We start from the raw sequence: 27,961 nt of genomic DNA on the forward strand, positions 1-27,961 counted from the left end.
AAAAACCTAAAAAAAAAAAACATGTTTTAATTCCACTTAAAAATTGAGCACTACTTTTACATGTGTTGGACTTTCACACCCAGTAGAATACATTCAAGTGTTTGGTCAAAATATGACAAAATGTGAAAAGATTAAAGCAGTATAGTTACTTCTACCTGGCAAAAAATGTAGATTTTGTTTAATATTACAAACAAACCCACAACCTTCTGATTGCAAGACGACTACTCTTCCTACTGAACCACAGTCGCCTCATGCAAGGACAAATATTTGAATGGATAACCCCTTAATGATCAGAGATGTTTCACTGTTCCTTGTACAAAAAAATGCATATTTCCTTATGACTGTTTTTTCTTATAAACCTAACTTAGTGGACTGTTTACTCATTATTATTTTGCATTTTTTTCTGGTTTTATGCAGACAGCTCAATAGGAGAGATCTGAGTTCCAGGTTTAGATGCAGTTTCCCAAAAGCCCCCAGTGATCCTCTTCACCCTCATGTCCTGCCATCCTCTATTTCACTATACATCTCCTGCTTTACACAATTATTTGCTTATGATTAAACAGTTATGGTATACATTCCCTGTACTTTGGAAATGGTTATCTGTTTTTATTTTATTCTAATCAATAACATTTTTACAAAATACATTTTTTTTTCTGTTTGTGCTGTAGATACCTGATATGAGTTTACCCGATTGTTATGATAGTAAAAATCTGTTAAACGGTAGTTATTGTAAATACATCATGCGGTTGTAAAACAATAACTCTGGCCAGATGCAGGTAGGTCAAAAATTAAAAGTCAATTAATGATTTAAACTGTTCCTGCTTATGGATCCAGTTCAACTTAAGGGTCTTCAGCTCCAGAATGCAGCTGCGCGCTTGGGGAAAGACGTCTCTCTGAAGGCCACGGTCAGTTTTAACATCCAAAGGGGTTTCTTGATGAATGAAGAGCAGCTGACTTCTGTTTTCCCCTCACTAATATATGGACCCCCCCGTCCAGCTGTACCAATTTCTCCTCCATCACAGGAAAGTAGGAATGAAAATCCTGAATCAAGTGAGACAAATATCCCACTATGACCAACTTGACACCATTTGATCCCCCTGAAGAAAGCGGGGGGATCATTTTTTCTTCAGTAAGCCCTTTTCCACAGCTATTCTGAAAATAGTGCTGCTCTATGTTTCTATTCTTTGCTCAGACTCATCTAAGAATCTTTATTTGAATGACAATGCAACTAATGTAAACGATAATCACTTTTAAATTTGTCCATGCTGTTTAATCAGTCTGTCAACCGTAGGCAAGATATGTATAAAGGCCTTTAAAATAAATTGCTGTATTTGAGGGTTGGTAACCACAGGAAGCTACTTTTCAGTGAGCTTTGAAGAAGTCCTTTTTTACTTCATATACACTCCTCCTCACTGTGCATGGTGGTAAGATACATTTAGGTCCATATCAAACCTTTTTTTCACCTGACCAGATATTTTAAGCTTTTCCATTAACACTCTGACTGCAGACATAGGCAAGTTTTGGTCAGTAGATGTGTTGTTGCTGACATTACCTGACTTATGAACGTCATCACATGTCTGTTACTTAAATGACGTATTCCCTTGTCTTTCCTATTTTCGGAACATGAGATTTTGATTCATAGTGAATCTATGTAGTCAATTAAAAGTTGGATTTTTCAAATTTGTTCAGTGTCAATCTATGCCACTGAAATGAAAACAATACATTTTAAGACTTTGCACACATCTTATTTATCAATAAACGAGGATGCTGTTAATCAGCACAATGTATAATTTTTATGGTAAACTTAATCTGATACTCATAAATCTGTGTAAGACCCTGCAGTTTAATATTCAGCAAGAAAGCTGCTCCAAACTGTGAAAGACATATAGGTTGGATGCAAAACATACTCCAGATGCTGAGACAGCAGGAAAACCACATCTTATTTTCGAATTGTTTCTAATTCTACAAATGATCTCTCACTGATGAGCAAAACTAAATCTGATTTGAAATTCATCATCAGGGGCAGCATTTAGCGAAATGTCTGAGAGATACATTTGGTCATGGAGTGTTTTCTGAAAAACATGGAGTCATAATCCTGCTTACTGGTATTAAAGACTCAAATAAAGGGGGCTCTTAGAGATGAGAAGTACAAAAAGCAAAAATGGACAAGGAGAAAGAAAAGAGAATGATATAAAAAGAGCATGGTCAATCCCACTGAGATCACATCTATCAATAATCCGAGGTCTCAGTTCAGTAGAGATTAAACTCTACAGTTTGGGAGACTCAGCAGTAGGAGTTTCCCTCGGCTGACAGAAGCATAACCTTGGATTTCTTTCACCAGCGCAGCCATGTGTAATCCCCTCTGATGTAATGTAGGGTCGGCTCTGGCGTCACAACAGTGCTAACTTGATTGCTTCTCCGAGAGGATTATTAAGAACGAGCGCAAATGCAAATCAATTTCAGCCTCTGGTGCCAGTTCTGAGCCCAGGCACTGAGCAGGCTTCATCCATGACAAATTCAATTTTCTTTCTTCTTGCTATATGTTTCTGTTGTTTGTTTATTCAATTAAAATACTCTGCTCAGAATAAACAAGTTACATAAGAAAATTAAGCAAAAGACTTTGGTGGTCCACATGTGTGATAGCAGGATAATCAACCCTGCTGCGTTGTTTTATCTAATTTAAGGCCACACTAAGAAGTTGGTAAATTTGCAAAGATCCTTTGTTTTATTATAGTTTTTGCTACGACATGCAAATCTGTTAGATTACAGATTGTCAGTGAGAGGTAGTCAAATTAATCTAATCCCACATTTCCTTCTGTGTCAGCTGCATGTGATTGATTCATTTGACCCATTTTCTATAATCTGACGTCACCGCTGATGACAATAAAAACTAAGTAAAGAAAGGAATGTTTCATGAGTGAAGAGTCTAATGAACTGACGTTTCTGCCAACCGTTGGATAACTGGATATTTTTGTTTACTTTTTAAAATTTTGATTGCATAACTAAATCCTTCACTTAAAAAACTAATTTCTAAGAAAAAAAATGCTTGTTTGTATAGTAGCACTACATATAGAAAAATCTGTTTAATTCTTGAGATATTAAGCACTTCTTTTAAAAGAGAAATTTTTATAGGATTAGTTTTGCTTTCCTTTCATTTTAACCAAAGACATGTTGAATTTACAGTCAGACATTTTGGTACTTTTAAAATCCAAATTACTCGAACCTCTATTTAACCACTTAAACATTGTAAATGTGTAGTTCTTATTAAAAATTCATACTGAATTTTGTAATCTTTCCCTATTCTGCAAATTGGTTAGATGACGTTTGCAGTAAAGTCATCATGTTCCAAGTTTGTAAAGAAGTCAAAAACTAGTTTTCCCTGCAAATAATTAGCCTAAATGAATGACACGATCTGTTATTTGCATTAACTTTACCTTCAGTGCTCCACATACTAAAAAGGTCTTTACTTTATAAGATCACTCTTATCACAGCTATAACTAAAATTAGAAATGCAGGACTGGGGAGTGTCACAGCAGAGCTTGTTGCCTGATTTGTGTGAGAAACAAACTGACTCTTCAAAGAGCTTAAAAACAGAAATAGATGCTGTCTGGATGGACACAAAATACACAATAGTTTGTGCGGTTTGGACTGCCCCAAGTAGCCATTGTTAGTGCTGTAATAAAGACTCTGGCCACATATCAATCCTGCATTCTCAGTCACACAAGAGACATATTCACTTTACATATGATTCTTGCTCCACCTGGTGTTTCATAAGGTAGAAACTGACAATCAGAATGGGAAGTCATGCCTAGAAAGCATATTTTAGATGCTCTCAACTTGTGGCTGCTTGTAAAATTAAATAAAGAAATTCCTGAAAATATAGTAAAAGTACAGTATGTCCACCTTCTGAAACTTTTAAAATAACAATTAAAAACATATGTTTTGCAGTGCAATGAAAACATCTTGTTTTGACATTAAGGCAATGGATCGCTATTTCAGCAATCCATTGATATTTAAGTTTACTATTGGAAATATAGTTGATATAAAAAAGTATACACACCCCTTTTAAAATGCTAGAGTTTTGTAATGTAAAAATTAGAGCAATGAACAGTTTCAGATCATTTCAAATCATCCACCTTTAATGTAAGAAATAACCCATATTAATTAACTGAGAAAACCCTAATCTGTTGGAGGGAAAAATGTAAAACCCAAAACGGTGCAAAAACCTGGTTTCATAAGTGTGCACAGACCTAAACTAATACTCTGCTGAAAAACCTTTTAATTAAATTCAAGCATCAGTTTTCTTGGGTACACACCAGCTACAAGTTATAAAAAATCTGATTAACCTAAAAAATAGATCAGCTGTCCTACAAGAAATGTCCATAAATTTGTTTATTTGCATCCTTTAGGTAAGGTAAGGTATGGCTACAAATAGACCTTTCTCCATAGCTGATAAAGAGGAAAACTGTTCAGGGAAGCAGCCAAGAGCCTGACAGCAACACTGTGGATCACCAAAAGAACAACATACCCACAGTGAAATATATGGTGGTGGCAGCATCATGCTCAGGATTTATTTTTCTTCAGCTGAAACTGGATGTGGATCAAACCGTGAATAATTATAATTATCAGTCATGTTTGTCCTGAAAGCTACAGAGGCTAGCAAAAAAGCTCAAGAAGAAGAAGAGGTAATGGATTTTTTTAACAGCACTGTGAATTCAGGAAGGGAATTAAAGCTATTGTCAGAGCTCAGAACTAAATCTGACATTAATTTGTGGATTCACCAGAACACAAATTGTGAGTAAAGGATTTTCTCCTGGACACAAGTAGTTTAAACTTTTATCTTCAGGCCAGCGCTACATGGCACTTTTTGCCAAAAAAAAAAAAAAGAGCTGGCACAGAGACAGTTTCTTTCCCCACTCTGTCACTAATGAAGACTTAAAAGTCAGAATGTCGATACCAGGCATTTTTGCACTAATTCAACCTTGCTCTCCTTATGTAAAAATACTGTATATACACATATGTTCAAGACAGAAAAACTTTTATATCATATTTTCCCATTTGTAAATATTTATATTTTAAAAGCCCTCATAAAGAGCGAAGTGGAACCATAGTCAAATTCCTAGTTTGTGTGCGCAAACATGGTGATTAAAGCTGACTTTCATTCTGATTAAATTGCTTATTCACATACTAGCCAGAACAACCTTGAGCTCAACGCTCTAAAGACAGTGGAGATGGTTGTGGACTTCAGGCAGAACCCAGCCCCACCTGCCCCCATCACCCTCTGTGACTCCACAATTGACACTGTGGAATCTTTCCGCTTCCTGGGAACCATCATCTCCCAGGATCTCAAGTGGGAGCCAAACATCAGCTCCCTCATCAAGAAAGCCCAGCAGAGGATGTTCATCCTGCGGCAGCTGAAGAAATTCAACCTGCCAAAGACTATGATGGTGCACTTCTACACAGCCATCATTGAGTCCATCCTCACCTCCTCCATCACCATCTGATACGCCGCTGCTACAGCCAAGGATAAGGGCAGGCTGCAGCGTGTCATTCGGTCTGCTGAGAAGGTGATTGGCTGCAGTCTACTGTCGCTCCAGGAACTGTACACCTCCAGGACCCTGAAGCGGGCAGGGAAGATTCTGGCTGATCCCTCCCACCCCGGTCACAGACTCTTTGAGACTCTCCCCTCTGGCAGGAGGCTGCGGTCCATCCGGACCAAAACCTCACGCCACAAGAACAGTTTTTTCCCATCTGCCACCAGCCTGGTTAACAAAGCCCGGAAACCACCCTGACACTCTCCCTTTCCCCCACACCCCCCCTTTTTTGCTGACAGGACGCCTGTAACACTGTAACTCTATGCGTTACATTAACGTTCAGCTTGGACTCCTGCTTTACTTGCACTGCCATACTTGCACAATGATCACCTGCACTGTTGTATTGCTCTTGCATCCTAAACTGCTCTATATTTACTCTCACTCACTTAAAACTGTGCACATATATTTATATTATATTGTAGATATGTTTATACTGTTTAATTTGTACTGTATTGCACCGACTACGCCAAAACAAATTCCTTGTATGTCCAAAAACGTACTTGGCAATAAAGCTTTTCTGATTCTGATTCTACTGTTGATACTGAAAAGAATATATTATTGGCTTGATTTAGCAGGTTGCAGGTCTGACTTACAGCTGAAACACAGTTAAATCTAGTTCAAAGTCATTCTTAGATCTTATGTATATAGTGTATACTGAGTAGCTAAGTCAGGTAAATAGAGAACAGCACTGAAAGTGTCTGAATGTGAAATGATGTCATTAGAGCCTATACTTGTGTAACACTGAAACTATATACTAAATATGTATTGTACTACATTGTGTGTTGTACATGCATTGTGTGTTCAATCTTCTTGTTCCTATAGTTGTACACACCTAGATGTTTGGAATAAAGTTTCAAAGAATGATACCTTTATACTAACTTACAGCCAAAATGCTGATCTTTTCTTTCATTTATCCAAATGTTTTCAGTGTACAGCAAAGGTAAAACTGGCCATGCTGTTCATTCAGTCTTAAAAATGATTGTTTAACCAGACATTTGGGTAAACTCTGCCTCTGTCTTTTCTTAGATCCTAACTTCCCTTACCTGCAGATGGTTTTTCCTGCCTGAAGCCCCCACCATGTCCCACTGGCTGCAAGACTTCTTAGGAGCCTTAAGGTTGATGCGACTGCCAAGGCTTCCCCCCACCTCGTCATACGGGTTCTCGTTCAGGTTATCCGGCAGGTTGTTGGAGCTCTGACTCCGGGTGATTGTAGGGACCACCCTGGGATTTGATGAGTTTGTTTGAGTCATGGAAGCTGCAGGAGACCTTGGGATTATGAGGTGACCTGACTGGGAGGTGGAAGATATGGATGTACAGGTGAGTCCAGACAAAGGCAGGGTGGGGAAATGGTTTTCCCTCATCCTGGGGTTCCTGTCAGACCTCTGGAAGGCACTGCTATAAGAGTTAAGGTTTTCCATGGACCTATACATGGGTTTGTTGACTGTGGAGGAAAAACAACAGTTACTGTATTTTTTACTGTTTAATTTTCTTGACTGAACTTGGTATTTAAAACATTACCTTGACTCTGTTCATTACTGCCAGTTCCAGTGAAGCTGGGAGAGAGTGAAACTCGGGGTAGCATCCTCATGTTGGAGTGCAGGGAGACGGACGAGACAAGGCGTTGGGGCGAAGGCATTGGTGTGATAGGTACCTCAGTCACATATGTAGCAGGGACATACAATGGCTTTGTTTTGCTGGCTGCACCAATCCTTCGCACCTGTCCAAGAATAAAGTTAAGATAAATGCTTTTTCTTTTTTATTTTTGAATTAATACAATCAAGTCACAGCAACATTCAAGAAAGAATATGATAGGTTAACTCTCAACTGTTGAGTTAGTCGAAGCCAGGCCTGTGCCTGAAGCTGTCATGCTCATCTGGTAAAACAATTATATGCGAATGTAAACACCATGGGAATGTCCAACCACTACATCATTTAGGAAGGAAATGGGTTGTCTGTCCCAGAGAGTGGACTCAGGGACAAAGACATTAATTCCTAGGGACATGTCCTGTGGTCTGATAAAACTAAAGTTGATGTATTTGACCATCATTACATTTGAAGGAAAAAGGGGGAAACCTTGAAAGCCCCATCTCAACTGTAAAGTATAGGGGAGGCAGCATCATGTGCTTGTTTTACTACAGGAGGGACTGGTGCAATTCCCAAAACAGATGGCACGATGAGAAAAAAACCATTATGTAGAAATACTGCATCAACATCTCAAGACATTAGCCAGAAATTTACAGTTTGGCTTTGGTCTTCCAAAAGGACAATGACCCAAAGGATACCAACAAAGTAAAAATGTAATTAATTAAACAAGATGTTTAAGAACAACAAAGTCAATGTTTTAGGGGGGCCATAGCAAAGCCCCAATCTCTACCCTGGAAAATTTGTGAGCAGAGTTGAAACTGTGTGTGCACAACAGACAGCTCACAAACCTGACTCAATTACACCAGTTCTCTCAGGAGGAATGGATCAAAATACCAGCAAACTATTATGGAATGCTTGTGAAAGGATACCCAAAATATCTGACCCAAGTAAAAATTTTAAAATATTCTGTAAAATACAAATGAAATTTATGTAAACTCCTGAATTTGAAGAAAGTTTAAATATTTCTCCAAAGGATCCTCTCACTTATTATTTTGGTGTTTAGCAAATGGAAATAACTTTAATAATCCTAAGTGACCTAAAACCTTTTATACAGTCAATGTAACTATCTCGTTTCAACAGTAAGTATTCAAGAGATTTTTGAAGACACAAAACACACTCTGAAAACACTACATCTACAGCATTTGGAACCAAGAATAGCAATATTCTTGACTAATTAAGAATTGTGCATACTGTAGTGGTGTAGTGGTGGTGCATGGAAATAAACTTATGTTACAATAAATTATGTTCAACTAATTAAATTCAATTAATAAGAATAAGAATTAATAAGTAAAAAAAATGACTGATTTGTTGATATTCTTGCAAGGCTCTGTAACACAATAGTGAATGATGTGGTGCGCCTCTGTGGCCAAACAGTTCTTGTGGTAATTTAAAGAAAACCGAACTAACTTTATATAAGTTGTGAAAAATTAATATGTAGTTTTTCTATAATCAAAGATTTCATTAAAAAAAAGTGTTAAGATGTACATGTAGGACAGATCTGAAATGTAAAACTTCCATGCTTTGCCTGTTTGCACTGCTTGCTCAAACAGGAAGTTAGAAAAGCAGCAGTTAACAAATCCCAGGAATCTTTTCCTTAGATTTGTCTCTATCCCCATATTACAAGCATTATCCAGTACAAGCTTCCAAAGCTTGAATAATCTAAATCCATTTTTTTATTATACATATGGTTCCATCCACACCCAAGAGAAGAAATGTTCTTTCACCTGCCACCAATCTGTATTTGTCTTCTTCAGGAGAATAAACCTTTCGCCTTCTCTTATGCAAACTTGTCGTCCATCTGACCCACGGTAGCTGTAGTCATACTGAGCCTCAAGAACCACAGTACCGCTGGGAACGCCACACACAGTCATCGCGCTGGGGTTCACCACGGGTGCCGTCGCAGGTTGTGTCGGCCCCACAGACCGACGCCAGGAGCCAGACAGCATGGTTCTTCACACGGTCAGGTTCAGCAGTCTCTGCTTGGGACAGCGCAAGGCAGGTGAGTCTGGAGCCAGAGCAGCTGCATGGTCTGGAACAGAGAGAGAGTAAAAATACACAAAGAAAGAAAAAATAGCACAGCTGTCAAAGAATGCTACAAATCTTACATGGCTATGAGTAGGTTGAAAGGGGTAGAATATGAATCAGATCAGTCACAAAAATAGAAAATAGTATTTCAAATAATAATCATGGTTTGTAACTACCAGAATATATTATGCACTTTTTATGCATGAACCATTTTCAATCAATAGATGACTGTATGTGTAGAAACATAAAAACTGGAGAACAGATGAAGGAAGCACTTTCAGCTCTGGGCAGCTGTGGTTAAGTAAGCTTTTTACCTAATGGCTGGGTTTTAACACTATCAGTAAATAAAAAAAAACAATGAATGCTACAATAATTGCAGAAGAATGGAATAAAAATATTTTCCCCAGCTCCAGTTTTAGCATACCTGACAGACACTGCAGAGGAGGACCACAAAACAGAGCATCACCCCACTTTCCTTTTGTCCTTTCATCCCTTCAGAACCAAGAGGCCCATGTGAGTGAGTAACTCGTGCGTTTAGTTGATGCGAGGAGCGAAGCATTCCCAAAATAGCTTCCGTCTCTGTCGCTCCACCTGAGCCAGCATCCCTCAAGCTAAACCCTTGTTTTTATCCCGCCAAGACCACCTTATAAGACAAGAGCATGGAACTTTCTGCCTGATACACATGGTACATACACCCACCCAACCTGATAAACATGTTTCTCAAAAAACACATCCACACAGACAAATAAAAAAAAGAATATCCCAAAGTACCTAGCAACAGTGTTCGTCAGGCCATGTCAGGAGGAGTGAAATGCTGTGCAGAACAAACGAAGGTGAAAAAAGAGCAGAATGCATAAACGTGCAAGAGAAAAAGAGGAAAACGGAGGACTGAGGATAAAGCAGTGGGCTGATGTAATGGAGGGCGGGGATATCCTGCTGAACTTTAATAATCCCACTCTTATTAAGGCATGGGAAGGAGTGTGTAACCAGCACGGCGACAGAAAATTACAGTAAAGGCCCTCTGCACAACCGTATGAGGAGAGAGGGAGTCCACGTGTGGATAAATGAAAGGTTAACACTGATACGATGCTGTCATACTACAGAGGAGCTTTAATATCATCAAGAGTAAATTAAATAGGGTCCCTTGAAAACACTAAACAATGGTTGGTAATGCAAATTGATTGTAGTATCTGCAAGCCAACTCTGTAGCAGGACAGTACTTTTTAGATATGGCATAAACAGACACTGGTCTAATTTTATAAATCTTCAGAAGCTTTTAGTTTGCAAGCATCAGCAAGTAATGCACAGTTTTCCAGTTTGCAGTGCCTTGTAAAGGCATTCATACCTTCACCATTTTTCACATCATGTCACATTACAACCACAAATTTCTAAGTTTTTCTAGGGGTTTTATGTGACAGATCAGCACAAATTAGTCCATCATAATGAATTAAAAGGAAAATTACACATCGGTGTTAAAGTTCTTTACAATTAAAATCTAAAACATGTGGGCATTTGTCTTCAACCCCCCATAATCTGATATCACTAATAAAATCAAGTGCAATCAATTTCCTTCCGAAGTCAACTAATTAGTAAAAAGAGTCCACCAGTGAGTAAATTATTCTCAGTTTAAATGTAGCTGTAATGAGAAGGCCTCAGATGTTCGTTAAGGAACATTAGTAAAGTGTTTTGGAGACGTATAAAGCAAAAACAATATCCCAAACTTTGAACATCTCAGAGTTCGGTCCATCACCTGAAAATAAAAGGCACAACTCCAAACCCACCAAGACCAGGACAACCTGATGGGGCAAGAACAGCATTATTCAGAGAAGCGGTCAACAATAGGCCAATGGTAACCCTGGAAGAGTTGCAGAATTCCACAGTTCATGTGGGAGAATCTTTTTACAGCACGAATATTAGTTTACTCACGATTACCCAGCAATCACGTGGATGAATGTGCTCTGGTCTTATCAAACCAACATTAAACAGTGCAAAACACTGTATGTAGAGGAAAACTAACACTGCATCCTGAACAAATCATCCCCAGAGCAAAATGTGGTGAATGTAGAATCATGATGTGGGAATGCTTTTCTTTAGCAGGTATATGGGGCAGCAGCTGGTCAGAGCTGAAGATGGATGGAGCTAAACACAGTAGGTAAATCCTGGAGGTAAACATGTTAGAGGTTGCAGAACATTTGAGACTGAAGTGGATGTTCACCTTCCAGCAACACTACGACCCTAAACATACAGACAGAGCTTAACACAAGGCCTATTCCTGTGTTAGATTTGCTCAGTTTGATTCCAGACCTAAATCCAACTGAAAATCTGTGGCAAGACTTTAGAAAATTTATGTTCATAGATGCTCTTCATCCAATCTGACTATGCTGGTGATATTTTGCAAAGAATGGAAAAAAATACATATGCATGTAACATTTTCAGTGTGACGTTTTCAGTGTGCATTTGTATTTCTAAAAAATGCTGAAAACCATACATATTTTTTCTTTGAATTCACAATAATGTGATGCTTTATGTAGGTTTATAATGAAAAAAATCCAATCACATAAAAAAGGGTCAAAGATTACGAATATTTTTGAATATATTGTCATCGAAATCAAAACTTTCCCTTCTTAGACAAAAACCATATGATATCGCTATTGCTCTAAAAGCCTTCTTCACTGACTTCCTGGTTTTGGCTCTCTCACTTGTTTAAGCCATGCAGTTAAACTCAGAAGGGACAGAGGCAAAAGCCGGAGGAACAAAACGAACAAGAAAACAGGAAATTGCAAAGACACATCAAGGTTCAACCACAGTTTGGGTCATATCCTTTCCATCTTGCTATTTGCTCTTTACACATGAGATGCACTCTAGGGTTTACTTACTAACGTAGTAACGGCTAAAATGAAATCAATAATTTTTAATTTGTCAGTAAAAATCACAAGACTACCACTATAATTGTTTTAAAAGGCGCAGCTTAAGGCAGATAATTTATATTTGCAAACAATTCTGCTGCATAGCTTCAATGAGATGTAATCTACAACTAAAACAAAAAATAAATAATTACATCTTACTTTTGGTTTAAATAAAAAAAGATATACAGCATGCTGCAATACCTTCCGATATAATCCGTCCACGATGAGCTGTTCTCCAGGCGCAAACAGGAAGCACATAGCTGATACTACTGCACACCTGTTTGCCTTTTCCTGTCTTTCTTTCTTGAAACACAATTCAAAAAAGGAAGAAGAAAATGCAGACTAAGACTCCAAAACCTCGCAGTTACAAGTCAGCATCTACATTGACATTTTAAGGCTACCTTGTCAACAGAGACACAAGACATTTACAGAGGCACATGCAATTTTCTCCTACTGAGTGCAAAAGAAGCTAGTCAAATAATGAGATTCATTTGGTTTTGCATGTTTCTCGGTTTTGATATCATCCTCTCAAAGGACAGTATGTCTGCTGGGGGGAGTGAAGATGTGTCGGTAACGGTGCTAGCCTTCGTCATTCTGTGACTCAAGATTTTAATTATAGTAGTTTTCTCTGATTCACCACAGTAATGTTAGTGGACATTTGGCTAAAGGCAAATAAAATATCTGATGCATCATTTTACACTGTAAAATCTAAACTCCTGAAACTTTAATATAGAATAAATGTAAAAAATAAATAAGTGGTATGAGGATGCACAAAAGGGGAAAAAGGGCAAGACTGTATTTCTATTTGTAGCACAGTTGGCACTGTCGTCACACACTATCAACACACAGAGAAGGCCATATGGTGTTAGAGACAGAAACAGGCACCCTGTAATGGCTGCTGAAAGGCAGGGACAACATATGCAAGGAAGTGAGGGCATGGGGGCTTATGACATGTCAGCAGCAATAAAGGAAAAAACACATGATAGATAAAATATTAGTGAATGGAAAAACCCTAGAAGGGAGTGCTGTATGTAATTTGTTTGCCATTGCTTGTGTGCTTAATTTTGGTGTTTTTGCATGTCAGATTGACTAAAATAAATGAAAAAGAAGGTCATTATTCATAGGAGGCTAGCTCCCTGGTTTAATTCAGAGCTGCGTGCTTTAAAGCACAATGTTAGAAAATTGGAGAGAAAATGGCGCTCTACACACCTAGAGGATTCCAACTTAATCTGGTAAAATAGCCTACTGTTGTATAAAAAGACACTTCACCAAGCTAGAACAGCTTATTTCTCATCATTAATAGAAGAGAACAAGAATAATCCTAGGTTTCTCTTTAGTACAGTTGCTAAACTTACACAGAGTCATAGCTCTGTTGAGCCATCTATTCCCTTAGCTCTCAGCAGTCATGACTTTATGGGATTCTTCTTAAATAAAATTGATTTTATTAAAAAGAAAATCTTTGACATACTCCCAAAGATGATTATTTCACCCTCAGCAAGTGAGACAACATTGGAAATAACTGCAGAACCTGATTTGTGTTTGGACTGCTTTGATCCTGTGGAGCTTCCTGAGTTATCAGAAATATTAGCTTCATCTAAACCTTCAAGTTGTATGTTAGACCCAATCCCAACCAAATTATTTAAGGAAGTGTTCCCTCTGATTACCAGCCCCATTTTAGATATGATTAATCTATCTTTAGTAAATGGATATGTACCACAGGCTTTTAAGGTAGCTGTAATTAAACCTTTACCCAAGAAACCTTCGCTTGATCGAGATGACTTGAAAAATTACAGACCTATATCCAATCTTCCATTCTTATCTAAAATTCTTAAGAAAATCATTGCTAATCAAATGTGTGAGCATATACACAGCAATGATCTGTTTGAAGAGTTTCAGTCAGGCTTCAGAGCTCATCATAGCACTGAAACAGCTCTGCTGAAAGTCACTAATTATATTCTTATGGCCTCAGACAATGGACTTGTGTCTGTACTTGTCCTCTTAGATCTCAGTGCTGCATTTGATACAGTCGATCACAATATTCTCTTAGAAAGGCTGGAATATGCTGTAGGGATCAGGGGAACAGCGCTAGGCTGGTTTAAATCTTATCTGTCTGACAGATTCCAGTTTGTTCATGTAAATGATAAATCATCTTTATACTCCAGGGTTAATTGTGGAGTACCACAGGGTTCAGTACTTGGGCCAATTCTCTTTACTCTATATATGCTTCCAATAGGTAAAATTATCAGGCAGCATAGAATACATTTTCACTATTATGCTGATGACACTCAGCTTTACTTATCCACGAATCCTGATGAGCCCAACCAGTAAGATAGACTACAAGGATGTCTTGAAGACATACAAACTTGGATGACTTTAAATTTTCTGCTTCTAAATTCAGACAAGACAGAAGTTGTCGTCTTTGGACCGGAGTCTTTAAAAAAGAAACTGCTTAGTCAATCCCTTAACCTGGATGGCATTAAATTGACCTCCGATATTAAAGTTAAAAACCATGGTGTTATTTGTGACCAGGACATGTCATTTAAATCCCATATTAAACAGGTTTCTAGGATTTCCTTCTTTCATCTCCGGAACATTGCCAAAATTAGAAATATTCTATCCAGGAGTGACGCTGAAAAACTAGTCCATGCATTTGTTACTTCAAGGCTGGACTATTGTAATTCTTTACTATCAGGATGTCCACAAAATGCAGTTAAAAGCCTTCAGCTGATTCAAAATGCTGCAGCAAGAGTTCTGATGAAAATGAGAAAGAGAGATCATATTTCCCATACTTTAGCTTCCCTTCATTGGCTCCCTGTTAAATCCAGAATAGAATTTAGAATTCTTCTCCTCACATATAAAGCCCTTAATGATCTAGCTCCATCATACATCAGAGATCTGATGGTTCCATATGTTCCTAACAGAGCACTTCATTCTCAGACTGCAGGTTTACTGGTGGTTCCTTGAGTCTCTAGAAGTAGAATGGGAGGCAGATCCTTTAGTTATCAGGCTTCTCTCCTGTGGAACCAGCTACCAGTTTTAGTCCGTGAGGCAGACACCCTGTCTACTTTTAAGGCTAGGCTTAAAACTTTCCTTTTTGATAAAGCTTATAGTTAGAGTGGCTTAGGTTATCCTGAGCTCTCTCTGTAGTTATGCTGCTATAGGCTTAGGCCGCTGGAGGACATAATGACCACTTTCACCCTCTTCGCTATATTCTCACACTACTCTCCAATTTTTGCATAATTTGCTGTTATTTCAGCTTTTAACTTTGTTCTCTCTTTTCTCTTCCTAGAAACTACACCTGGCCTGACTCTGTGTCCAGCTGTGACACCTTTCTGGAGAGGGGCATTGTCCAAGCTTCTGCTGGCAACAACTTAATGCTCACCCTCTACCGATGATCCACATGGCCCTGTCTTTCAGTGTTTAACCCTTTCTCTCTCCTAGACATGGCAATTGACTGAGCTTTTACTGTGACTAACTCTATGTGCTCTCTTTCAGACTCTAACCTTGAAAACTGGCTCAGAGTTTATCTGATTTTTTTTTCTAAAGGAGCTACATCCATTAACATTTACTTTTCCTTCCCATAGAAAGGGCTCCTGGATGAGTGCTTCTTTGTTCTCTTTGTGTCTCTGCTCTGTTCTCTCAAACCCCCAGTCGGTCGTGGCAGATGGCTGCTCACACTGAGCCTGGTTCTGCTGGAGTTTTCTTCCTGTTAAAAGGGAGTTTTTCCTCTCCACTGTCGCTACATGCATGCTCAGTATGAGGGATTGCTGCAAAGTCAACACCAGTGACTGTCCACTGTCTCTACATGCTCATCCGGGAGGAGGGAATACTGCAAGTCACTGACTGGATGCAATCTGCTGGGTTTCCTTAGACAGAAAAACTTTTAATCCAATTTGAATAAATAACTGAATCTAACGACACTGTGCAATGATTAGGATTAATTGGAATGTATGTATCTGACTTTTGTGAAGTGCCTTGAGACAACATGTGTTGTGAATTGGTGCTATATAAATGAAATGAACTGAATTGAATTGAAATGAAAAGCATGCAATTTGTGTGGAAAACCTTCTAAAATACCTGGCAAAAGAGCTGATTGGGATCCAGTCAGCTCTTTACTGTTTTATCACAAATATGACACAAAATGATTTTATTGAACAGCTGAACATATATTAGAAATCTGACGGCCCTCTAATAATGACATGTCTTTTTTTTTCATATCATATGCAAAAAACTAAAGGACCCACAAAATGTTGAAACTAGGCAAGGGCTCGATAATGATTTTTATTTATTTTTTTAACCGTGTCCTGTCTAAATCTGTTTGGCTTTTTCTTGGCACTCAGACAACAATTCTGAGCGCCAAGAAAAAACCAAACAGATTTACTTTTTACAAGTGGAGCATTAAAGCTAATGCTTTAAAGCTCTGCTTGGTATTTATAAAAATAAACTTTATTAGAAACTGCTTTGGGATTATTTTAGTTGTTACGGACACAGAGACAAAAATTAAAATGGAAATAAAAAAAGAAGCATGAAAGAGAGAAAGGGTGGGCAAAAAGGAAAAGGGGAAAGAAGGAGAAAAGAATGGAAGAAAAAAAGAAGGACGAAGAGAATACACAATAACACTGTGCTTCCTTCTACACCTGCAGAAACATTCATATTACCAGCTTTTTTACCGAAAAGTGCACGGTACTTATCAATGCAAGATGTATTTAGTGGTAAATGTGGCTCAATATAGAACATTTGTGTATCTCTTAGCACCTAAATCTAAACACCTGTGGGTCTAACTGTGAGCGTGCTTGTATATACAAGGTTTCTCCATAAAAATATGCAATAGTGAGTGTGAGGAGCCACAGACCTGCCCCCCTGGACCCGGGACGCATATGGAGGAGATCCGAGCCACAGACACTCAATGGCCCCCCAGAGCACAGGAACCCCAGGCGAACCACTGCCGGGACTACCGCAACCCCCCCAGAGAGGAGCAGGGGAGAGTCCCAGGGGGAACCACCCAGCAGTGGTGAAGCGACCCAGGGAGCTGCAGCGACGAGCTCACAGGCCCTGCCGGCAGCCGTCTACGCCCGAGCAGATCCAGCCATGGACCCAGAGACCTGAGACCCTGGGACATATCGCTCCCCAAGCAGAGGCCCGACAGATGCCAGGGGTCCAGGCCCCGGCAAGCAGCCGCCGGGAGGGAGCCAGCACATACCAAAGCACCCAGCCCCAGATAACAAGAATAACAATAACAATTACACCAGCGGGCAGAGACACCAACCACTGGCAGGTAGTGTGACGGTAAGGAAATAGGCCCTACATTTGATGAGGGGCCTAAACTGATCCAGGAGAGGGAGCAGCCCAAGACCCAACATGACACAAAAAACAGGCACACACAGTCACAATCACACATTCCCACCCTCATTCTTACACATAAAACACTCACACAGTCACCCAACGTAAAGACAAACAACAATGGACGTCGTACCCTCATTCACACTCCCCATACATACTCTATACTCCCAGGTCCAGGTCCCGATACCCCATAGGGACAACCAGCCCCTGGACCCAGGAGGTGGTCTCCTTCCCTCCGGTGGTGGAGACAGGCAGACCGTCCCAGTACCTGTACCTGGTCCTGAGCGACCCTGGCCCGGACCCCGACCCCCCGCCCTGACCCCAGTCCCCAAAGACCCCCATCCGCATCCAGAGAGGGAGCCATGTACAAAAGAGGGGTCTACATGGTCCAGCCCACCAACCAGAGCCGCCAGAGAATAAAATAGTCCCAATCTCCCAATGAATTCCGATCCCAACCCAATGAGCCACCCACCCACAATGAACCCTGAGCTGAATTTCCCCACAGGACCACCCCCAACCAGGACACAGATATCAAACACATGCCCCCGAACCCAAATTCCATGAATCCTCTCCCCACAGCACATGGGCACACCTCACAGGTGAGCTTCCTCCCCAAAAAGCCGACGAAGCAAGACCCACACTGCGCAAGCTCCACACACAGCCTGCTCCTAGCACCGCGACAGTAAGGCAAGTGCGCAACGCTGCCCCAGCCCCTGCCCCCGCCCACAGGCAAAACAGGGCAGTCACTGTCGAGCACCGAGCTCACAACGGAACCCCAGACCCCACAGTAAGATGGGACAAACTCACCCGGCAAGAGGTCCCCGGCCGGCTGCAAGCACTCAGGGCCAGCGTCCCCCACCACGCCCCCGCAACCACACAGACACACCACATCACTGCCACTGCAATGATAGTCCAGGTAGAAACATTATCCGGCTCAGCTATACCATTGCCGCTCAGCCGATCCAGATGCTGGTGACCCCACATCCAAGAAGAGGACACAACCAGGGACCGAGATCCAAAGCAATCCAAATGATCCCGAGAGGGCCGAAAAGCCATGCCCAGCACCAGACATCCCCCAAGACCCGAACCCCAATCCCAGCCCAAATCCCGACCAGAAAGCCCTCTCCCTCCCCTGGCCTCCGACCCGAGACGGCAAACAGCAAAGGGAGGTATGAGAAGACCCCAAGCCTACCTCAGCCCGCTCAAATGTGGTGTTGATTCATGTTGTTGTAGTGTGCATTTAAAAAGGAAAACAGGTGGGGAAGAGAATGTACAACTGTTAAAAGGTTGTGATTTGTTATTGTGCTAGAACATAAACCAACTGACTGATCGTACTCAGAGAATTTATTCCATATTTGTTTTACCACTGGGTATTTACAAAAGACTGACTGTTCAGGAGAGGCTGGGGCAGAAAAACATCAAAGTTAACACAAGCTAGCAGCCCTTCTTGCAGAAAGTCAATTGTAGTCACTCTTGCTCATGCATCTGCATACATGCTATTACATAGTTAATCCTGTGCAGAAAAAAACATGCTGTCCCTACTCACTGAACCCTGTCTGACCCTACATTTGGTGTTTATCCAGCACTGAGCCTAAAAGATAAAAAAAAAAAAACCTGGACAATTGACCTGTCGCAAAAGCCCCGCCCCCTTAGTTACTGTTACTACGCCCGTCAAGCTTTCTGTAGCCGACGGAGTGTTAGCGCATGTCATGACAGGGATAGCTTCTTTACCAGTGCGTGTTAGTGACTCGTTTTGGAGCAATACTTGCGCGATATCCTCCAGATCGAGGCAAAAGGGGTTACAATATGCCGTGGAGGGTTATATTCAAAATATTACAATACGTAATGAAGGGGACACAACAATTCTCGAGGCTAAAGCATACCGGTCTCAAGCAAAATCGGAGAAACCCCATGACCTCTACCTCAAATGCAGCCAGCACACCCTTTTGGACCAGTCCTGCTCCTGCACTGCAGGGTAAGTTCTCTTTTTTTAATGTTAGTTAAGTAATGTATTAGTCAAATATGACTGTTACCGGTAGGTTATCTAGCTAGCTAAACTTTCATCAGTGGCTAACTTGATACTCTAGGTTTATGGACATAGCTAAGGTTATATGTCAAAGCGCTCATGTGCTGTTCCTTTTAAGTAGCTATGTACATTATTGTCAAAAGCATTAAAAAAGTGGTTATGCTACCGTTGTCTTAAAACAGGTCACCAGGTTTTTGCTCTCATATTGTGGGCCTTATGCACACCGTGGACCTGTGCCGTGTCAGAAATGCTGACATCTCCTGTACAAGCCAGCCCCAGCAGTGGCACAAAGCTAGGGGGAAAAAGATTTATGGACAACCTGTAAGCAGTATGGTGGTAGCCAAGGCCAAAGTCAACCGCAAGCGGAAACCCATCATGTCCAGTTTTATCCACAATAAGTATGTTTTTTTTTTCTTCTTCACATATCCTTCAGCAACATTGTCAATCACATTTTTCAGAATGTATTCCTGCGCACTGTGACATCAAAGACAATACTCACTTGTGAATGTATTTGTTATAGGAAAGAGCTAGGGACAGGAGTGTATAATCTATTGAGGGAGATGTCAGATGCACCCATAAGCTACATTACAGATGCCTCTGCACCTGAGGTCAAAGTTGGAGGCTGGAAGTATGCTGTGGGGTGCGGTCTAAGCCACCAGGTGAGATGAAGCAGAGAACATTTGAGCAAGCCTGTCTTTATCAAGTAGCACTCCTTGGTGGTGTGCAAAATATTTTCCCCTCAGGTTTGTTGATGTTTCATGAAAATTGGATTTTACATATTCTTAAAAGGTGCTTATGTGATTTAAAAAAAGAGAAAAAGAATCTTCATCATATAGTATCCAGAAATCTTTATTTCTATAGCACCATCCATAGCTCATGTCAACAGAAAGCAAAAATGACAGGTTCAAGTGTAAATAATGTGATGTAATAATTGATGCTACTACTGCCCCTTAAGTATGTGTAGCTGGAAGTTCGAAAGCATGCTCACCACATACCAGATGTGATTTATGATTCCTTATCTTGTATTAGGAATTTTGTCTGACACGATTTTAAACTTTTTTATTTTAGCAATAGCCCTCTCTACGTGCACCCTGTGATTTTACTGCTTTCAAGGAGTTCAGGTGTCAGACTTTTCTTTAGTGTGTCAATTTGTGCCTTAAGGCTTTCTATTTCAGTTTCTTTTAATGTCAATTTCCATTTCATGTTGTTGTTTTTCTCTTCTAAGTTCTTCTCCTTCTCAGTGCTCTGCTCCTCCTCAGGCTCTCTTTCCAGTTGACATCCAGGGAGTGGGGGTTGCTCTGGACTCTCTGTAAAAGAAAAGTTGCATAATGATATTCATTTATTTCTCTCACTTTTTACAGCTGCCACTTATTAGCCAAATTGGCCCTGGAGCAGCTCCTGTCAGCCAACCAGATGACTTTCCCAACTTTCCTCTGCCATGCCAACCCACCAGCTTCTGCACAGTTCTTAATAAAAGTGCCATGCAGCATTACACAGAACTGAGCATTTCATTGACGGATTCTATAGCTCTGGAAAGAGAAACCAGAAAAACTTTTGGCTGTTGTTCCATTGCATTTAACAATGTATGTTAGTTTCAACCTCTGAACAGAGTGAATGTTATAATAAAGGAAGGAGATGCATTGTCAGAAATTTATTTCTGCCTATTTCATCATTTAGCACAATACAGAGTTTAATGAGATTGGGCAGGGTTGCACTCATTTTAAAACGGTACTAATTAATATTATACATATCAGTCACCATTGTCATCAACATGTTGTTGAGTCTCTTCAGCATCATCAGTGCAGGAGCTGGAAGCATTCAGCTCAGCAAAACCTAACCTGTATACACATTTTGTCCATGATTATTATTTATTTAACCTGCGAGTTGGTAAACATGTTAGTTACAGTGCCTTAAGTGCAATAAACAAGCATTCAATCCCTATACAGTATTCATTCATTGCTTATATACCAGTTGCTCTTCAAAGTGGTGTAATGAGAAGTGCAACTTATAAGCATTCACTGCTCATTCTACCTAACTGGTTAGTGCAACCCTTTTTTTCAAATAAAATATTAGCATGTAGCCCTACCGATGTTTGGGTGGCTTTCGACTGGCTCCGAGCTGCTCCCTTGTCTGGTTCAGCACCTGTAGAGCAACTACAGGGTTGGGATACTCAGGGGTGGGCTTCCCATTCAGGAAATGCTAAATGAAAGATGAAAACAAAATGATTTCAAGTTGCTTGTTAGGAGGCTAACATTAAATGTTAGTTAGCTAATTACTTTTATGTAGTTAAACTGAAAAAACATAACGTTAGAGGGTTACCAGCATTAAGAGCCAACACGGCAGTTACCAAAGTTAGGTAATGGACTTACTAAACGTAAGAGGGTAATCTTCTGGCAACAATATTCTAAATAATACACAATATTAACGAATATTATTCATAACCGTGATATTATCACCTCTAGAGCAGGACAATACTTGCCTTACCTTTGAGCAGACGTACGTGTTAATTTTGTTAATTTTCGAGACATTCAGCTGGGAGTGAGGCCTTCCACACCGTTTTATCCATTGTAGGCACCGCTCCAGTTGTGTTTTCGGCTTTGGGAAGGGAAAAAACACAACTCTCCCAGACAAACTCTTGGGATACCTACTGTCTGATTTACATAAACCATAAGCGCATCACTTCACCATCTTGGGGAATGTCGGACCTAGCTTACATAGCTAGAAATGCTAATGATGTGTGATTGGACAAGGACCGTTTGGGGGCGGGGTTTTGCGAAAGGTCAATTACAAGGCTGCTTAGCCTTTATTCACACAAATATGATCACTGAACTTCATCAACAAAGTGATGGAGTGAAGTAGACCAATACCAGACCATTGCACTGACCAAATAAAAGCAGCAAAACATCAAACCTGATTGATTGGCCTATTGATGCAAATCTAGAGTTGGCTGGTTAACTGTGTCACTGGAGATCAGAGAAGGAATAGATCGACCATGGATGTTAACAATGAATTAATAAATTTAACAGGTTTATTACGCCTTCTAACTACTTATAATATCAGGAAATGTTTTGTGATAATATAACATAAGGACATACAGGTTGAGCCCCAATACAGCCAGTGTGTATCCGTAAACTTAAGAGCTGCAAATAGGTTTTGTGGTTAAGATCTTCTAGTCGATCAAGGTTTTCTCCTACAGCTCTGCTGTCTTCCAACAATCAAACATGCACGCAAGGTTAACCGGTTAATTCACCTCAGCATGATGTTCTCGTAAGTGTTTTAGGTAAAACAGCTCCTAAAATAATGAAGTGATTAAAATCATGATAAAAATGGTGACCTACGAATGTCTATCAGTTGTGTTTTGGACATATCTATTTTTTATATTAATTTTAACAATGTTGAAATATTCTTAAATAGTTAGTTAATATGAATAAGCATTAAAACATTAAGACCGCCTCTTCAACACTGCATGGCGGTCACAGACAGTACCTTGGAGTGGCAGACCAGGGTGGTGGTCCCCATTCACAAGAAGGGTGACCTGAGGGTGTGTTCCAACTACAGGGGGATGACACTCCTCAGCCTCCCTGGTAAGGCCTATAGCAGGGTGTTAAAGAGGAGATTCCAGTCGATAGTCGAACCTCAGCTTCAGGAAGAGCTGTGTGGTTTTTGTCGCGGTTGTGGAACACTGGACCAGCTCTACACCCTCTACAGGGGGCTCAAGGGTTCACAGGAGTTTGCACAACTGGTCCACATGTGTTTTGTGGACCTGGAAAAGCCATTTGACTGTGTCCCTCGTGGTGCCCTATTGGAGACGCTCCAAGAGTACGGAGTTGAGGGTCCTCTATTAGGAGCCATCCGACCAGTAAGTCAGATCTGTTCCCGGTACATGTTAGACTCTGGCAAGGCTGCCCTTTGTCACCGGTCCTTATATGGACAGGATTTCTAGGCACAGCCAAGTGCTGGAGGGGGTCGGGTTTGGGGACCAGTGGATTTCATCTCTTCTTTTTGCAGATGACGTGGTCCTGCTGGCCCCCTCTAGCAAAGACCTACAGCATGCACTGGGGCTGTTCGCAGCCGAGTGTGAATCAGCTGGGATGAGAATCAGCTCCTTCCAAGTCCAAGGCCATGGTTCACAAGCGGAAAAGGGTGGCTTGCCCTCTCCAGGTTGGAGGGGAGTTCTTGCCTCAAGTGTAGGGGGTCAAATTATCTCGGGGTCTTGTTCACGAGTGAGGGGAAAATGGAGCAGGAGATCCACAGATGGATTGGTGCGGCCGCTGCAGTAATGAGGACGCTGTGTGGGTCGGTTGTCGTGAAGAGAGAGATCCCGGATACAAGCAGCTGAAATGAGCTTCGTCTGCAAGGTGGCCGGGCACTCCCTTAGAGATGGGTTGAGGAGCTCGACCATCCATGAGGAGCTTGGAGTAGAGCTGCTGGTCCTCCACATCGAGAGGAGCCAGTTGAGGTGGTTCGGACAAGTGTTTCGAATGTCTCCTGGACAACTTCCTTTGGGAGGTGTTCCGGGCACGTCCCACCAGAAGGAAGCCCAGCGGATGGCCCAGGACATGCTGGAGAGACTATGTCTGTTGGCTGGCCTGTGAAAGCCTTGGGCTTTCCCCAGAGGAGCTGGAGGAGGTGTCTGAGGAGTGGGAAGTATGTGTGTCTCTACTTAGTCTGCGGTCCCCGCAACCCGGTCCCGGATAAGCGGAAGACGATGAGTACGAGCATTAAAAACTGAAGAAAAAACCTTTTAAAATTTTCTGCAAAATGTTATACAGACTGCAATTTCCAATAAGGAATAGAATAAGAAGACCCCCCATGTGAAATGGCTAAAATTTCAGGTCTTAAAGAATTTGAAATCACCCGTTCCACTGCACAGAAAATACTCTACAAGTGGAATCTTTCACAATCTTTTAAAGAGACCACAGGATGGTAAAAGAAGTCTCTAAAAACTCAGAAATGGCATCACACGACCTACAACATTTTCTTGTGAGATAACAATCAGAAGTGTGCGTGAAAAAAATCCTTTGCTTTCTAAGAAAAACATGAAGGCCAGATTAAAGCTTACCAGAGAGAGTGTACAAAAAGAGACATTTCTGATCTTATCTTCCTTGGCCAGCTGAGTCTAAAGTTGAATTATTTGGTCACCAGAACAGATGACATGTTTGGCATAAACCAAATAAAGCATTTAAGGAAAGGAACCTCATAACATCTGTGAAGCACAGAGCTAGACATAATGTGGACTGGGAACGCCTTGCAGCAGCAGATATCGGCCAGCTCACCAGTATAGAGTTCACCATGAATTCTACCATGCAACAGAGGGTGCTTGTTGAAAATGTGAGACCATCTGTAAAAAAAACAAATATTAGATGAAGTAAAACTGGACCCGCAACATGACAATGACCTACAACATAACAATTAATCCACCGAGGACTGCATGAGAATTAAGAAATCTAGATCTTGTTCTCATTGAGATGCTTTAGGGGGGCTTGAAAAATAATAAAAAACCTGTGCAAGAAACTTTAAAGAAACCCATCAAATATCTCACAGCCGAAAATTACGTAAAGGGCAAACTTTCCTCAGACAGATGTCAGACATTGGTACAGTAGATGGCTACAAGAATAAATTTATTTCAGTGAAAAGGTGTAACACTGCCTTTTAGGCATGTGTTTTTATTGATATATTTTAATTAATGAGTAAGGCAATGTTATTTTTTATTAGTGAAGTGCATTCAAGTCACTTCCTTTCAGAGGATAATAATTAAAATTTATAAATAGAGAACAGAACATTGAACAGGCTGTCCTAATTTTTCACTCGACTGCATGTCTTAAACAATCAGTGGGAAATTTTGAAACGTAAAAAACTTGTTTGCTGGTGTGTTAAATTGCAGTCAGACACCTGAGGAACATTTACTGTCCTCTGTGAAAAGTGAAAGTTTAAAGTATAAACAAATGTTTGTGGTCTTGTCCTACATGTGTCATGTAAAAACAATGAAAGAGGGAAACAGTCAAAAAAGAGAAAATGACAGCAAAAGTACAATACATGACAAAAGAAGAAGATAAGAAAAAGATGTATAAAGCATCTGACACCATCATGACCCCACAAAAAGAGAAGAATGACAATTGTAATAAGAATAAAATTCCACATCTAATTCTCCCCTGCAGCTCCATGTCATTCTCAATAAGATATGTAATAACTGCCTTAACTAGCTCAAAGACAAGCCAGTGAATGACAGGTTTAGTTCCCAACGAGATTGTTTAATGCCGAGCCTATCAACCTTTACGGGATGACAGAAATGGAAATGAAGTACAGACAGGGCGTTGGTGGAGGGCTAGGTGTCATATCATATTCATCCCATATGTTTGAAGTCGAAAGAGAGCGGCTTTAATAATCATGCCTACATGCTGTTCAAAGAGACACGAGACATGGAAGGAGAAGGAATATAGAGTGAATGAGTAACTTCAAACGGTTTCACGCACACTCTCACATATACACAGGGAAAACACACAATCATATGCATGAGCAAGGCGCTTTATTTACATATGAAGGTCTATTACCGAAGGCGTCACTGAGAAATAAGGGAAAACATGCCACACATGAAAATTTAACCTTAATTACCGCAACAGTGTCAGATAAACAAGTTCTGCTCATGTTCTTCACAACGTAATAAATCCTGCTTGTGCATGAAAATTGTGAGCAAACGATCACCCCCTATTTGAATGCTAAACTTAGTTATTAGCCCAATCCGGTGGTGATATGTTGCTTGGGATGTAAAGTATTGCATCACTGCACTAATTTGGGGTAAAAAAAACAACAACGTGGCAGTATGTCATGATATACATGTAAAGCTAGCTTAAAATCTTCCAAAATCCTGTAAAAAAACTGATTATGTCACTCATTTATCATAACATTATGACCTCCTATCCAGTACTGAGTCTGAAGGACTGGTCAGTAAAAAACAAAAGAACAAATAAGAAAAAGATAGTTGGCAAATGTCTAGCATTAAGAATATAGAGGCATGGAAGACTGATATTAAAGACATACAACAGGATGAGTAGGAAATGGGATGTTTAAATGCTCAGAAACAATCAATTAATAAATAGTAAAGCAACACTGCAAACCCTTGAGCCACCCTCTATTATTAGTTTTAAAGAAACTGAGCTATAATGACGCTAATGATAACCAGACTGAAGCGAACAGTTACAGCAGAAAAAAGTCAGAACCCATTGACCTACCCTGCTGCTGTAGTTTAATAAAGAAAATTATCATAAGGCTCCTTGTTTACACTTTAAAAAATAAGTTTTATTTGCACCAGATCTATTTGACCCTAAATAAATTTATTTGTAACAGATAGATAGATAGATATGGATAATATGTGGCACACATTCCTCCCTCTGTTTCTCCCCCCTCAAACAAACAACACATTGCAGGAAACACAAGGAAATGGATGATTGTCATAGGAGTCTGTTTAGTGTGATGATGGCTGAGGGGACAAAACTCTTCTTTAAATTAGCTTTTTTCCGGGGTAGAATTCTGTATCTGCGGCCAGATGGGAGAAAAGTGAAGAACCGGTTCAGAGGATGGTCAGGACAGTTTGCTATGGTGCATGCGGGGCATATGGTGGCTATGTAATTTGCATCAGTCAAGCTGTGAAAGAAAAGGTGTACTATCTTGGATGCTATGTGTGAGATTTTACAAGTTTATTCTTAACTCTTAACTAGAAAGAACCCTTTGCCTTCAAATAGTGTTACCGTGGAAGCGAAAAGGGTATCGAGAATTTTGTATTTTTCTTATTACTGGTATACAGTTTGAGTTCAGTGTACTCAGGTGTACAGTGAACTCAGTCATGTTCAAGATATAATTGAGATTTAAATTATTTGAACTTTGTGACCTTGGTGATTATCTTACAAGAAGTATTCATCAGAAGATGGGTACAATGGGGTTGTAAAGGGACGGACATGGTCTGGCCCTACAATCTGAATGTCACAGCTGAAATCCTATCAAATCAAGATTTACTGTTAATCTGCTGTGCATACAGATACAGTGCTGCAAAATGAAGCAATGTTTCTTCAGTCAGTATGAGAAATTTAAAACTCATCAGAAATTTAAATATGCTTTAAAATGTATAAACACATGCACATCCTGTAGCTCCTCCACAACTATAAATAAATATTCATACATTCCCGATGTATCAGTACAATAAAGAATCTCAAATTAAGTTGTATGATAATGAAGAATAAAAACTAAACAAAAAGACACTTGGGTGTAAAGTACCAGTTATTCAGCATTTCAGTGTTCTAACAGCAAGTGGGAGGAAGCTGTTGACCAGTCTGGAGGTTCTGCCTTTTATGTTGTGGTACCGTTTGCTGGATGGCAGGCTTTCAAAGTTTATGGAGGTGATGTGAGGGGTTCTTCATGATTGAGATTCACTG

The 27,961-nt window shown here is 40.3% G+C and overlaps 2 protein-coding genes across 4 annotated transcripts in view; one reads left to right on the top strand and one right to left on the bottom strand.

Moving 5' to 3' along the window:
- The window catches only part of arhgap9 (Rho GTPase activating protein 9), a 78,798-nt gene that overhangs the window by 44,396 nt on the left and 6,441 nt on the right, over positions 1 to 27,961 (bottom strand). For 2 of the 3 annotated variants that reach the window (XM_047347496.1, XM_047347493.1), the window contains exons 2-4: positions 8,963 to 9,267; positions 7,113 to 7,311; positions 6,638 to 7,035 (exon numbers count right to left, since the gene is read on the bottom strand). In XM_047347496.1, coding sequence (XP_047203452.1) covers positions 6,638 to 7,035; positions 7,113 to 7,311; positions 8,963 to 9,184 — 819 coding nt within the window. In that variant the 5' untranslated portion in view covers positions 9,185 to 9,267. Of the gene's footprint in view, positions 1 to 6,637; positions 7,036 to 7,112; positions 7,312 to 8,962; positions 9,268 to 9,687; positions 9,705 to 27,961 lie in introns of those variants that run through there. The other variant, XM_047347495.1, reaches the window with a different exon arrangement.
- Positions 19,157 to 21,189, top strand: LOC124856721. The gene is made up of 4 exons (XM_047347497.1): positions 19,157 to 19,484; positions 19,718 to 19,933; positions 20,056 to 20,194; positions 20,897 to 21,189. Exons 1-4 carry the CDS (start codon positions 19,219 to 19,221, stop codon positions 21,125 to 21,127), a joined length of 852 nt encoding a protein of 283 aa, XP_047203453.1. The 5' UTR covers positions 19,157 to 19,218; the 3' UTR covers positions 21,128 to 21,189.

Source organism: Girardinichthys multiradiatus, chromosome 20 (assembly GCF_021462225.1).
Source record: "Girardinichthys multiradiatus isolate DD_20200921_A chromosome 20, DD_fGirMul_XY1, whole genome shotgun sequence".
In the NCBI taxonomy this organism is placed as follows: Eukaryota; Metazoa; Chordata; class Actinopteri; order Cyprinodontiformes; family Goodeidae; genus Girardinichthys; species Girardinichthys multiradiatus.